A 15,135-nucleotide genomic window follows, 5' to 3' on the forward strand; every position below is an offset into this window, starting at 1 on the left:
TCTCCACTCATTAAAAGGATTGAAGAACAGATGGTGATCAAGGATGAGAAAAGGAAAGAAAAAGCTGTAAAAGTCAAAGAATCTGTAAAGAATGAATTGTCAAGGTCTGCATCAGTATGCTCAAATTGTCACAACTTCAAGACAGTCAATGCCAAACTTGTGAAGGATGCAGAAAGTTTAGCATTGGAGATCAAGAAGTTGAACAATAAGAAGAAAGCTGATGAAAAACAGATTCTAGACTTACAGGGTATTTGTGAGAAGTTGAAAGTCGAAAATGCCAAACTGTTGGGTAGTGTGAACAGTTTGACATTAGAGAACAAAGGTTTGAAAGAAAATGAAAAGGTTTTTGAAAGCAAACAGAAATCATCAGAAAATGAAGATTTCTGGATAAAATTGGAGAACAAAAATCTAAAAGCTAATGAAGTGAAACTTCAAGAACAGATAAATGTTTTGGAAAATGAAAAATCTGTTCTTGAAAACTTGAAAAATGAAAATGAAAATTTATTCAAGTCTCATCTTGAAAGAATATCTAAGCTTGAAGACGAAGCTAAGAGTTCAAGGATCAAGATTGATGAACTTGAAAAGAAATTGATCAGTTTTGCGACTAAATCTGACAAGTTGAATATTCCTTGTCCAAAACCGATCAATTCAGTTCCAATAAGTGACTGTGTCACAAACTTTGACTCTGTCAAAGTTGAAGATTGTGATGATGCATCCGATGATGAAAATGTTAAAAAAGAAAAACAAAAATTGTTTTTAAATTTGAAAGAAAAATTTCAAAAAACTGTTTTGCAGTCGACCGAAAAAGGTGAATGTTCTAAGCAAAAGCCTTTGAAGAAGAAAGCAGAACAGAAACAAAAAGATAATAAAAGTTCATCGGATCGATCATCCAATCAAAAACAAAATTTAAAAAAAATAAAAAATGAAAACTCAAAAAATGTTGGTAATAAGTGGTGCAGGTCAGACCACAGTGCTAAAGCGTCAAATCCAACAAAGTTGAGGAAGGAATATCACCAGGCCAAACAGTGTTACGACTTGAGTGTTTGGTACAACGGTGATAACTGGTACGATAACAGAATGTGTTACAGCTGCGGCTATCATGGACACATTGCTGTTAATTGCCAGTACTGGAGATATGAGACCAGGAGGTGCTATAACTGCAACATCAAAGGTCATATTGCCCGAGATTGCCCGAGAAGATCAATGGGAAGATCAAGGGTTATGTCTCAGAAAGTGGCAAGAATTCCAGTCAAGGTCAAGCCCGAAGAACTAAAAGTTCGAGAACCAAAAGTTCAACAACCGAAAGTTCTAGAGACGAAAGTTAAACTTTCTGAAGGGCAGAAAGACCGACTGAGGAAGAAGAGAAAGAAAGCGAGAGAATATCTCGAGAAGATTTTGTCCTCAGGTTCACAGGACAAACAGAATAAAAGTTCTGATGAATCGACTCCTTCAGTTGCAAAAACAAGCAAGACGAATTCAACAGATACAAATCTGAGGACAGAACAGAGAGAGAAGAAGAAAGAAAAGGTCGGCGATGAATCTGACAGATCAAAGTCGGACAAGCCACCTGCAGGCAATGATTCTGGTATGGTAAAACCAGAGGAGCCATTGGTTGAGGTAAAAAAGGAGAATTCAGGTTTAGCAATGGATGATGCAAACTTTCCACCATTGTTGAGCAAGAATTCAAAATCACCCAAGGTCAGTCAGGCTTGGGTGAAATTGTTTAATTAGAAAAACCTGACTTGCCGGAGATCCCAAGATGGTATCGTGGATCATGAATCGGCACATTTCTTGAGAAATTTCACTTTGGTGATTTTTCGATTTACATGTGGTAAATCAGGGACATTAATTTGTACTTGATTTTCTACAGGTGGTTTATGGTAAACTGGAAATGATAAATCTTTAAAAGGTTTGAAGAAAACAAGATGATGAGATAACCCCAAACTTACAAATGGTTGGAACACAAACTAATTTTTCCGGAAAAACCATTTTGATTAAAACAAACTTAAGTGTTTTGAAATCATAATGGGAAAATAGTTTGTTGTGAGGGGGAGTTCTGATTGTTTTTGCACAAGAATGGTGAATTGAGGTAATTCACATAATGTTGTCAAGTTTCTTGTATAGTTTGTTTTCAATTTTTTTCTTCAGAAAATCAAAATTGAAATATATTTTGATTTTATGGGGAAAATCAAAATTGAAATATATTTTGATTTTATGGGGAGTAATAAAATGAAAAATGAAAATGAGTTTTGCTGCAAAAAGAGGAGATGATAGTACATCGGTGGACTATCACAGCATGCTAGAGATTTGTAAAGACAAAATTGTTTTTAAACAAGTCTTACTAATGATGTGTCAGTAGGCTTCACACAGTTAGTAAATTGTATTCGAGATATAAACATAAAATCAAACTTACTTATTTTGTGGGGAACACTACTTGGATATATAGGTAACCCCTGAAATCTCGTCTGAAAGGTTTCTTATTCTGGAATACTAGGTTCTTGTACTCAAATGATGTCAGGGATATTATTCCGGGACTTCTGCTGAACGGTAGTTCTGACCTAGTCCCTGGCTAATACTTGCTTCAATATGCTTGAAACATAGCATAAAGCCCTCAGCTGATTAGACAATAAAATTGATGATCAGTTGTTGTAGCTGAAAAGATCCTCTAAAGGGGACCCACTGCTAAGTCGAAGCTGATATCTCTCTGCTGAACGGAAGTTCTGACCTGAGATCCCTCAGTTCTCGCATTTTTTTCCCCTAATTTATATACAGATATCATTTGTAGTTATACTTACCTGTAGATCAGAATATTGGGATCTGGATACGGGAGTATATTCAAGAGGTGGGACACTCAAATAAGTTTAAGTGCTAATACATTAAATACGTATCTTGAATCAATTGAAAATTTGTGTAGAGGTTTAAGTGGACAACAATACTGACAATCAGAAGTAAATTTGTTTTTAACATTTGCTGATTAATCAAGATCAACGGTGTTGGTGATATGTCTAAAAAAACCGATATGATCCTCTTGCACAAATCTCTCAAAAATAGTGTTCATTTCTGTTTTTCTATAAATTCAAAAATCCAAAAATATTGTATTTTTGTTTGATATTTGAAAACTACAAAAAGATTTTCGACAACAGAGTGTGAAGAACTGATATTTGACATTTCAAGTGCTAAACATGTTGAACTTGTGGTTTGGGAGAGTATGTTAAACTGTGAAGATTTGAAATGCAAATTTGGTTCATTAACTTGATGAATAAGTTGAATGGTAATCTACAGTTTGATCTTCATAATTTTTCTTATATGATTTGTTGATTCATTAAGTTGAATTGCAAATTGTATTAGTTGGTAATAGTAGGGTTGAGTTTTTGCAGGTTTCTGATCTTGTCGCTACGAATAGCCAGGAGACACATCAGAACCAGAGGAGAGCTTAAACAGAGAAAGCCAGGAGTTGATTTCAATGGTGATAACGATTTCCAGACAGAGATCCCAGCATGATGATAGGGGGAGTCTGACGAAAGTTAGAGCCAGAGAATGATCCAGGCATATGATTCCAGGAAGGAATTCCTGAAGAAGATATTATTCCAGGCTGAGTTCCTGAAGAATGACAAAGAGAGAGAGAAGCCTGAAGACTGATCAAGACTGAAGAACTGAATACAGCATTGTTGTGACTCGATAGTCGACTCCATCAACATCTGAGGGGGAGTCTGTTGGTGCACTACATCTGCTGATTACGTCTTGTATCGAGTCATTGTCTTAGAACGTTAGATCTGGGCTCGAAATACGAGAAATGGTGAAATGTATAGGTTTTAGATGATTGGGCCGCTTTTAGAGTCAAATTAGATAAGTTGGATCGCTCTTAGGACCATTAGGATTCGGACCGCTCGAGCAGACATGTTTGGACCGCTCAAACGGCAAAGCATGGTTGGATCGCTTTTGGGACAACAAGTAGGACCGCTTTTATGACATATGCATGGGCCGCTTATTGGGCCTGTCCAATAAGCGGTTCCAGAGCCCAATTAGCGGTTCCAGATGCCTATATATAGCCTTATGAGCGAATTCAGTGGAAGAGAAATCGTGCCGAGGTTCTGCCGGTGCGAGATTTGAGCTGTAAACGTTTGAAATCAATAAACAAGTAGTTAAAAGTGATTTGCCTGCTGTTTCTACCTTAGTTTCTTGTTATTCCGCACCTGAAACCAAGGAGAAAGCCTCTGAACGACTCTCACTGAAGATCGAACAAGATTGAGGTGCTGTGAATAGTTTCTACCTTAGTTTCTACCATTAAATCCCTGTTGTTTATATATATGATTCGGCAATTATACTCACCCAAATGGACCTAATGAATGAAACCGAAAAACACAACTTACGTATCGTTTTCTTTTTCCGACCAAGAATCATTTTACAGTTTGTTAATACTATTTACAGTTATTATCGTAGTTGCTATTATTATTCCATTATTATTGTTACTGTTATAATTATTATTATTATTATTTATATTACCATAAATCACTGAAATTGATTTATTTATTTTATAAATATCAATATTTATATTGTTATTAGAAATATTAGTATTCTCATTAAATATAGATTCAGTATTTTAATAATATTATTAATGATAATCAGATTTACTATTATTAAGCTATATTATTATAAATAACCAGAAATTATTATCGATATTTTGATCAGAATTATCATTATTATTAGATATTAATCAGATTTATTATTATTAATCTATATTAATCGGAGTTGTTATTATCAGAATTATTATTATTATTATTATTAATATACATATTATCAGAATTATGTTATTATTATTATTATTATTAAAATTGTTATTATTAATAATATTTCAGCTATTATTATCAAATTTATAAATCAAATTCCTCAATAACATTATTATTTGAAATCGGTAAAACTAATATTTATAAAAATCAGAATTTTTTTTATATATAAGAATTGTTATATATAAATCAGAAATCTTATTAGAATTACTATGATTAATATTTTTTAATCAAAAAATTATTATTATTATCATTATTATTATTATTATCATTAATTATTATTACTATTACTATTATTAATCAGATTTATTAATAATATTTCATTATTTAAATCAAATATATTATTGTGAAATTTATTTTGATCAATTTGAACTATCTCTATTCTTATCATTATTAATAATTTTATTATCATTACTAATTCCACAAAGTTTCCATTATCATATAAATCATTTTACCAACCTTAAATTAACGTATTCCCAATCAAATAGGGTAAATCTCTTGCGCTTGTTACAACTCTCTTGGATCCAATTCACTATCTAATCTCTTTTCCAAGAAACGCAACGCAAACTAAGGTGAGTATACTCGATCCCATTTTCGTTTTAAACACATTTGGGTGCAACATGTATTCCGTATTCAAATTACACAACACTTGAGTCTTGTTTTTAAGCACACTCTATCCGCATTTAAACATGAAACAATTTGATGCTTGTTAATCTCTTATGCGATGTATGTTGAACGTGTTAATCTCAATGCCCTTGAGTCTTGGGGTATTGCGATGTTGAACGATATTTGAACGATATGTGAACGATGTTGAACGATGTTGAACGATGTTGAACGATGTTGAACGATGTTGAACGATGTTGAACGAGATTGAACGATGTTGAACGATGTTGAACGATATTGAATGACAAAGTAGTAACATGTATCATTTTGTTCATGTTGGATATGAGCACATTTAAACATTTGATTCTACTATGCTATGTATCAAACTTGTATACTCGCCAACATATTTTTGTTGATGTTATTTTAATACATGTTGCAGGTTGATAGTCAAGATGAAGAAATCAAGTTAGGATGGACTAGATACCCATTTTAATAATAAACCATGTTTGTTGCTATTTGTCTTTATTTGAAACAATGTATTTGAATTTAGTCATTTATGAAATTTGATTTAATCTATATTGTCACAATTAGTGTTATGTTGTTTTGAGCAATTTGTTCGTCTCATCCCGATGTTTCCGCCATCGGTTGGGGTGTGACAGATTGGTATCAGAGCCATAACTATAGGGAATTAGGTAGGATTGCCTTATTTTTGCCTAGTCTATAGTAGGAGTACTCTGATACCAGATTGGTATCAGAGCCATAACTATAGGGAATTAGGAATGCCTTGCCTAGTCTATAGTTTAGGAGCTTACTCACTATGTGTTGCTTAAAACAACCTCCTTTCTATCTTCTTTGCTTCCCCCTACTCTCTTTTGGACTTTTAATATACAAGCCTTTCCTAGGGCTAACACAATACACACTTGGGAGCTTTGAAGACACTCTTACAACACAATCGAAAAGATTCATCAAGATAGGGGTGATTCCCACACTTGGTGATGATTTTCACTCAGCTATACTTTGATTTTTGCACGAAATCTACCCTCAAGTTAGAAGTGATATCCAAACCTTGAAGGGAGTTTTCCATTTCATACTCTAGTGGACCCTTATCTTTTGATAAGTACCAACCACATTAGGGTACGGTGTTATCAAGTTAGAGGTGATACTCGCATCTTGTTTAACTCGTCCCACTCCTCGATTTTCGCTCTCGCCAAAGTCTCGATTTCCCAATCGATTAAGGACGTGTAGTAACTGGAAGGGTTAGGTACCGGTAGTCGGGACGTCCTGTCTAGGCTTGGCATTCGTATAAATCCATTAAGGACCTGTTGCCTACCTGGGGACCATCGATGAGAGTACTAATACCTATTATGCCAAAGCACGTTTCCTTAATTCGAGAAGGAATTCGATTCACTTTGGAAGTGTCATATGTTACGTTCCGTGACAATCCATATTTTATGTTAAATCTCTTTTATGTTATCTCAATTTCTATGTGTTTTACATTGAGCGTTATCTTCATTTCAAGCTAGGAAGTCACAATTCACACTTTTGTCGCAACCTAAAATAATTAATGATACTCTCTCGTGAACAAATTAAATTTATTATGCTTTTGTCATACATGTTATCCTGTGTAGAAATTTCATGTCATCTTATTCATGTTATTCTATGTGAAAAAAAAAAAACAATGTGAAACAATGTGCTACGTGTTGCATGCATTAAACAACTTTTTCTCCAATAATCATTATGATCAAAGTCTCATCCTCATTCCATTTCAAATTCGTAGATGTCTTCATCTCGCCAATTTTCCCACTCGTCCAGAAAGTCAAGAGTCAACTCTCAAAAGAAGATGATGGCATTTATGGCCAAGCAGTTCGCTCGTCTTATCCCCAAAGTTGTGACTGAAATCCAAGCTTCCAACACCCCCAACTCTTCCATCGACTCCAAAGTTGCCCAACCTAAGCCCATTGCCTTTAACTACAAACATTTCGCCTCTTGTCACCCAAAACCCTTCACTGGCCAAGAGGGTGTGACCGCTATGTTTGAATGGTTCGATAGCATAGAGGTCACATTCATCAATAGTGAATGTCCTGATGAGCTCAAGACACGTAGTGCTACCGGTGTCTTTCAAGCAAGAGCCCTAGAGTGGTGGACGAATGAAAGGAACATTCGTTCAAACGAATTGGCATATGCGTTGTCATGGGAAGAATTGAAGCAGCTCATGATGGAGGAATTCTGCCCTCCTCATGAACAACAGAAGCTTGAGGAAGAGTTTTGGTCGCTCAAGCAGATTGGTGACGACAACCTTGCGTATACCATTCGTTTCAAGCAGCTGAGCTTTGTTGTAGCCCACCTGGTTCTCACTGTTGATCGTATGATCAAAAAGTATATCCACAGTTTACCCCCTACCATGAGAGACACCATCGAGGCAGCCCAGCTCGACAACATCGAGGCTGTCTATCGACTTGCAGCAAGCCTGAACAACAATCGCGTTCATGATAAACAAATTGCAACACCTACCGGCTCCTCTAAGATAGCCAACCAAATCGTCCAACAATCAAGTGGTGGCGAGGGTAAGAAACGCAAGTTTCAAGACCCTGGCTGCAATGCGGTTGTACCTGCTGCTAACCCAAACCCTGTTACACCAGAGAACACGAGTAAACCATACACTGGAATCCATCCCAAATGTACCACTTGCAACCGTCATCACCCTACCAACTCGAATTGCCGCCATTGCACTATATGTAACCGTTTTGGCCACGATACCGCTTATTGTCTCACTAACCCTGCAAACAAAGTTAGAGCCTGTTTTAAGTGTGGAGACACAACCCACCTTCGCCGCCATTGTCCTTTATGGAACCAAGAACGACAACCAGCCCCAAAAGCTCCAGCTCTCAATGCCAACCAAGCTCAAGATGCCAACACCTAATGGTAAAACCGTCACGATCAGCGTTGTTCTCCAACCATCATATTTCCTCGGTCAACCATTGCATTGTTTCTTTTATTTCTTCTAAGATTTCGAGGACGAAATCTCCTAAAGTAGGGGAGACTGTAATGCTCCGCGTTTTTGATCTTTCTATTTATAGCTTTATGGGTTGTACTTTCTAATTTCAGTCATTTGTACTCTTAGTTTACTCTATTATATTTCGAGACTTGGATCATAATGAAAAAGTGCATCATTTTGATCATATGCTTGTTTTAATACTATGTTATGTTATTACACGTTAAATCACGTTAAACTATGTCAAACACGTAAAAACAGTGGAAAGATATCCTAATCTTGGCTCTCGAAACAAGTATTATCAAGAGATTACCCTAAACCGGACAAAAATCGGGACTTGGTACGTTAATTCGGTAGATTACCAGAAAGTTGGGTTAAATCAAATAGTTATAATATTTATTAATTTTAAATAATTAATTAACATTTTAATTGATTAAATAAATAAATTTTTTTTTATCAAATTTTGTGAAATAAATAAATAAAAAGGAATTTTGTTAGATTAAACTAACTAAGTTAGTTAATCCTTTGAAACATTGGAGATACCCTAGTTAAAGTCTAACTATGTTAGTTTTATAAAGGGGACCACTAACTGAGTTAGAAAACTCAGTTAGTCCAGTTAGTGTCAAAAAATGGCAAAAAAGGGGATAAACCCCCTGGAACCGGCGCATACGGGACTCGAACTCGTGACCTCATCGATAACAAACAACATCTCAACCACTCGGCCGGGCATGCCACATCCAAACAATTATGGAAACATATCATTCTTATACGCAACTTAGTAACATTTCCATTTTTTTAAAAGTTGCCGCCAACACATGACAGCAACAACCTTCCTTTTTGACCTTCATCTTCCTCGCGAGATATACTGGTTACCATAACAACAAGCAATCATCTTGATTGCCAGTCAATCAAGATCATTTCCATATCAACCGATTCAATCAACCAACGTTTCCGTAATTACGTAACCTTTCGACCCCTATAAATACCGAACCTTCCGACACCCTCACATCACCATTCTAAACGCATCTCACCATTCCCAACACACCCTTGTTCGCAGCTCGCCGGAGGTCAGAAAACAAGCCGGAGAATCCAACTGTCGCCGGAGAACCGCAACTCGCCGGAACTAGTCGGAGATCCACTCGCGTGGTGTTCGGTATATTTCCTTTCGCTAACCTTTGTCTACCATTAAATCCCTGTTGTTTATATATATGATTCGGCAATTATACTCACCCAAATGGACCTAATGAATGAAACCAAAAAACACAACTTACGTATCGTTTTCTTTTTCCGACCAAGAATCATTTTACAGTTTGTTAATACTATTTACAGTTATTATCCTATTTGCTATTATTATTCCATTATTATTGTTACTGTTATAATTATTATTATTATTATTTATATTACCATAAATCACTGAAATTGATTTATTTATTTTATAAATATCAATATTTATATTGTTATTAGAAATATTAGCATTCTCATTAAATATAGATTCAGTATTTTAATAATATTATTAATGATAATCAGATTTACTATTATTAAGCTATATTATTATAAATAACCAGAAATTATTATCGATATTTTGATCAGAATTATCATTATTATTAGATATTAATCAGATTTATTATTATTAATCTATATTAATCGGAGTTGTTATTATCAGAATTATTATTATTATTATTAATATACATATTATCAGAATTATGTTATTATTATTATTATTATTATTAAAATTGTTATTATTAATAATATTTCAGTTATTATTATCAAATTTATAAATCAAATTCCTCAATAACATTATTATTTGAAATCGGTAAAACTAATATTTATAAAAATCAGAATTTTTTTTATATATAAGAATTGTTATATATAAATCAGAAATCTTATTAGAATTACTATGATTAATATTTTTTAATCAAAAAATTATTATTATTATCATTATTATTATTATTATCATTACTATTATTATTACTATTACTATTATTAATCAGATTTATTAATAATATTTCATTATTTAAATCAAATATAGTATTGTGAAATTTATTTTGATCAATTTGAACTATCTCTATTCTTATCATTATTAATAATTTTATTATCATTACTAATTCCACAAAGTTTCCATTATCATATAAATCATTTTACCGACCTTAAATTAACGTATTCCCAATCAAATAGGGTAAATCTCTTGCGCTTGTTACAACTCTCTTGGATCCAATTCACTCTCTAATCTCTTTTCCAAGAAACGCAACGCAAACTAAGGTGAGTATACTCGATCCCATTTTCGTTTTAAACACATTTGGGTGCAACATGTATTCCGTGTTCAAATTACACAACACTTGAGTCTTGTTTTTAAGCACACTCTATCTGCATTTAAAGATGAAACAATTTGATGCTTGTTAATCTCTTATGCGATGTATGTTGAACGTGTTAATCTCAATGCCCTTGAGTCTTGGGGTATTGCGATGTTGAACGATATTTGAACGATATGTGAACGATGTTGAACGATGTTGAACGATGTTGAACGATGTTGAACGATGTTGAACGATGTTGAACGATGTTGAACGATGTTGAACGAGATTGAACGATGTTGAACGATGTTGAACGATATTGAATGACAAAGTAGTAACATGTATCATTTTGTTCATGTTGGATATGAGCACATTTAAACATTTTATTCTACTATGCTATGTATCAAACTTGTATACTCGCCAACATATTTTTGTTGATGTTATTTTAATACATGTTGCAGGTTGATAGTCAAGATGAAGAAATCAAGTTAGGATGGACTAGATACCCATTTTAATAATAAACCATGTTTGTTGCTATTTGTCTTTATTTGAAACAATGTATTTGAATTTAGTCATTTATGAAATTTGATTTAATCTATATTGTCACAATTAGTGTTATGTTGTTTTGAGCAATTTGTTCGTCTCATCCCGATGTTTCCGCCATCGGTTGGGGTGTGACAAATTTAGAGAGAGAATTCAGACTTTGTTTTGTTTTTATATAGGGTCAGGTTTTAATAATTTAGTTTTATTAATTTTAATTGATAATCAGTTACAATAAAACGTAAATGACAAAATTACCCCTGTGGAAAAGGACAAAAGTTGAGGGCTTAATTAGGGGAATCTGGCATGATTTCACTTTTGGACCAAAATGGCAACAAAAATGAAACCACAGGGACCCAAAATAAAACATAAATGACAAAATTACCCCTGTGAAAAAGGACAAAAGTTGAGGGTTTAATTAGGGGAATCTGGCATGATTTCACTTTTGGATCAAAATGGCAACAAAAATGAAACCACATGGACCCAAATACAAAAACTTTGAGATTTGGACTAAAGTGGCAAAACTGACCAAACCACAAAGACCAAAATGACAGTTAACTCTATATATATCAATAAACTATGTTAGGTAATCATGTAATAAACGGACTAAACACAGTCCATCTTATTTTATTGCATACCCAACTTTGATCAATTTTTCTGTTTTAACCTGATACAAGATGTGCTTTACACTCCCATATTGGTTAGGAAAATAATTATGCATCATCATCATACTCAATAGATTTCACCAATTACAAAGCTAAGATAGGATCTGATGAGGATAAAATATAGACATGCTTATCTCTACCCCGTAGGAATAGAGATGCTGCTTCCAGTGAGGCCCTCGTCTCGATAGTAGTTTTGCATCAAGCGTTGGACATAAGGTACATAACACTCAACACTTGAGACAAATGCCGATTAGTGCATGTACCCCCTTGTCTTTCGGCTATCAACGCCACACATGATGCATGATTAACCATCCCCTCTTTTAACTTTCACAAAATTAGTAGAATAACGTTAAAATTTGTGCACTTTCGCTTTTGCCCCCTGAGCATTCATATATATATATACATATATATAGGATAATGCTAGGGAGAAAACCCTAGAAAAACCAACCTCCCGACATTTTTTTTTGAAAAAAAATAACACATGTAATATACATGTTTTTAAGAGTTTTGAGCCAAAAAAAAAATCAAAAAAAGCGTCGAGTGGTTTTTTTTAAAAAAAAAAATAAACAAGTTTCAGCAACTTTTTCACTAACATGTGTTAGACAAAAACTTGCTGAAACTTGTTTATTTTTTTTTTAAAAAAACCACTCGGCGCTTTTTTGATTTTTTTGGCTCAAAACTCTTAAAAACATGTATATTACATGTGTTATTTTTTTTTTAAAAAGTCGGGAGTTTGGGTTTTCTAGGGTTTTCTCAAATTTTTAGGGTTTTCTATCTAATCCTTCCCTATATATATATATATATATATATATATAGAGAGAGAGAGAGTAAGGTTAACATACAAAAAGCCTTATCATACATCACGTAAGAGACAATGGTAACCGTTGGATAAGGGGTATAATCACGCATGGGACCACATAATCACGCATGGGACCACATAATCACGCATGGGACTATAATCACGCACGTTCTATGATAATAACGCACGTTATATTTTTTGTCATGTATGTTAATGTAGGTTAAGCCTTGAAGTACATTATACTTTCTCTCTCTCTATATATATATATATATATATATATATATATATATATTGTGAGGTTCATTGGGGAACACTAAAAAAGTGGGGAACAGTGGGGAACCGACTCAAACGAACCCCGATTGGACTCATTCCAGCGGCGTTGGAACTGGCTCGTCGAACCCTAACTAGGATCTCTTAACCCTAAACCCTAAATCATAACCCCTAAACCCTAAAAATATTAGGGTTTGGCTTTTAGGGTTTAGCTTTAGGGTTTAGCCTTAGGGTTTAGCCTTATGGTTTAGCTTTAGGGTTTAGGGTTTAGTTTTAGGGTTTAGGGTTTAGCTTTAGGGTTTAGCTTTAGGATTTAGCTTTAGGTTTAGCCTTTAGGGTTTAGCTTTTAGGGTTTATAGTTTAGATTTTACGATTTAGCTTAGGTTTTAGCCTTATTTTTTAGCTTTACGGTTTAGAGTTTAGGAGTTAGGATTTAGGGTTTAAGGTTAAGAGATCTTAGCTAGGGTTCTACGAGCCGGTTCCAACGCCACTAGAATGAGTCCAATCGGAGTTCGTTTGAGTCGGTTCCCCGCTGTTCCCCACTTTTTTAGTGTTCCCCAATGAACCTTCCCCTATATATATATAGGGGAGGGTTATCTTGAGAACGCTAAATATTGCGAGAACCGTGAGAATGAATGAAAAAACCAATGAAAACCAATTTTTTAATACAAACCCCATTGTAATTAAGATACAACATCAAAACAAGAATTTATAACATCAAATAATTCATTTCTCCTTTCAAAATCACTCGTTTTAGATTTTTTACACATGTGTAAATATAACAGATTTACACATGTGTAAATGGCAAACTTACACATGTGTAAATTTTCTTTATTTACGAATTCACGTAAATTTAAACGTGTAAATTAAATTTCTAACATTGTATTCGAATAATAATGATAAGTGTAGAAAAAAAATTGAATTTGAATTGTTTTTGACCAAGTTCTCATGGTTTTTTCATTTGTTCTCACGGTTCTCACAATATTTAGCGTTCTCATTTAAACCCTCCCCTATATATATATATATATATATATATATACATATATATATAGGGTAAGGTTCATGCGAGAACCACCTTTATTGCGAGAACCGCGAGAACCAATGTGAATACAACCTAAAATAGCTAAAAAAACCTAACCCCCACCCCCCCCCCAAAAAAAAAAAAAAAAAACCTCTTACTGCGAGAACCACGAGAACCAATGTGAACACAAACAAAAATGCCTAAAAATAGCTAAAAATCACACAAATTTTTTTTAATATTTTTTATATAAAAATCGCTACTTTTCGAAGCCAAAAAAAAATAAAATTTTTTTTTTAAAATAAAATTTTTTTTTGGCCACTAAAAGTAGATATTTGAGCATAAAAAATATTAAAAAAATTAGATTTTTTTAGATTTTTTTTAGATTTTTTTAGGTTTTTTGGGGGTTTAGTTTTTAGTATTTTAGCTTGGGTGGAGGGTGGGAGGGGGGGTTAGGTTTTTGGGGGGTGGGGGTGGGGTGTTTAGGTTTTTTTTTTGAGGGGGGGTTAGGTTTTTTGGGGGTTTTAGTTTTTAGCATTTAGCTTTGGGGGGGGGGTTAGATTTTTTTTTGGGGGGGGGGGTGGGGGTTAGGTTTTTTTTAGCTATTTTTGGTTGTGTTCACATTGGTTCTCGCGGTTCTCACAATAAGGGTGGTTCTCGCATGAGCCCCTCCCTATATATATATATATATATATATATATATATATATATATATATATAGGACAAAGATCCGTTAGGAACCACCCTTTATTGCGAGAACCGCGAGAACCAGTGTGAACACAAACAGTAATTCCTAAAAAAATCTAAAAAACACCCAAATTTTTTTTTTAATTTTTTTACAATTTTTTTTTGGAAAAATCGCTATATTTTGTTAATAAAAAAAAATTCAAAAAAAAAAAAAACAAAAGAAAAAAAAAATCGAGTAACAGTTATCCATGCACATGTGCATATGTATCATTTCTTTGTCAAATTCTGTAATTCATTACAAATAATAGTCAATTGCACTTTCATTTACACTACTACGTGTAATACACTACTTTTTACGTTAACAATATTAGAAATGCACATGTGCATCTATATGTATCAACATGAAATAAGGTGTTTTGGTACACTACTTTCTCTTTCATCTATCATTCCATCATAATACACAAGCATGCACATGTGCATTTTTGTCAT

The 15,135-nt window shown here is 33.8% G+C and overlaps 1 protein-coding gene across 1 annotated transcript; it reads left to right on the forward strand.

Annotated features, from left to right (window-relative positions):
• Positions 1 to 7,164: 7,164 nt before the first annotated feature.
• LOC110933668 lies at positions 7,165 to 8,307 on the forward strand. The gene has a single exon (XM_022176878.1). The coding sequence runs from the start codon at positions 7,165 to 7,167 to the stop codon at positions 8,305 to 8,307; it is 1,143 nt and encodes a 380-aa protein (XP_022032570.1).
• The last annotated feature ends 6,828 nt before the right edge of the window (positions 8,308 to 15,135 follow it).

The sequence above is a fragment of the Helianthus annuus genome, chromosome 4 (assembly GCF_002127325.2).
Source record: "Helianthus annuus cultivar XRQ/B chromosome 4, HanXRQr2.0-SUNRISE, whole genome shotgun sequence".
Lineage (NCBI taxonomy): Eukaryota > Viridiplantae > Streptophyta > Magnoliopsida > Asterales > Asteraceae > Helianthus > Helianthus annuus.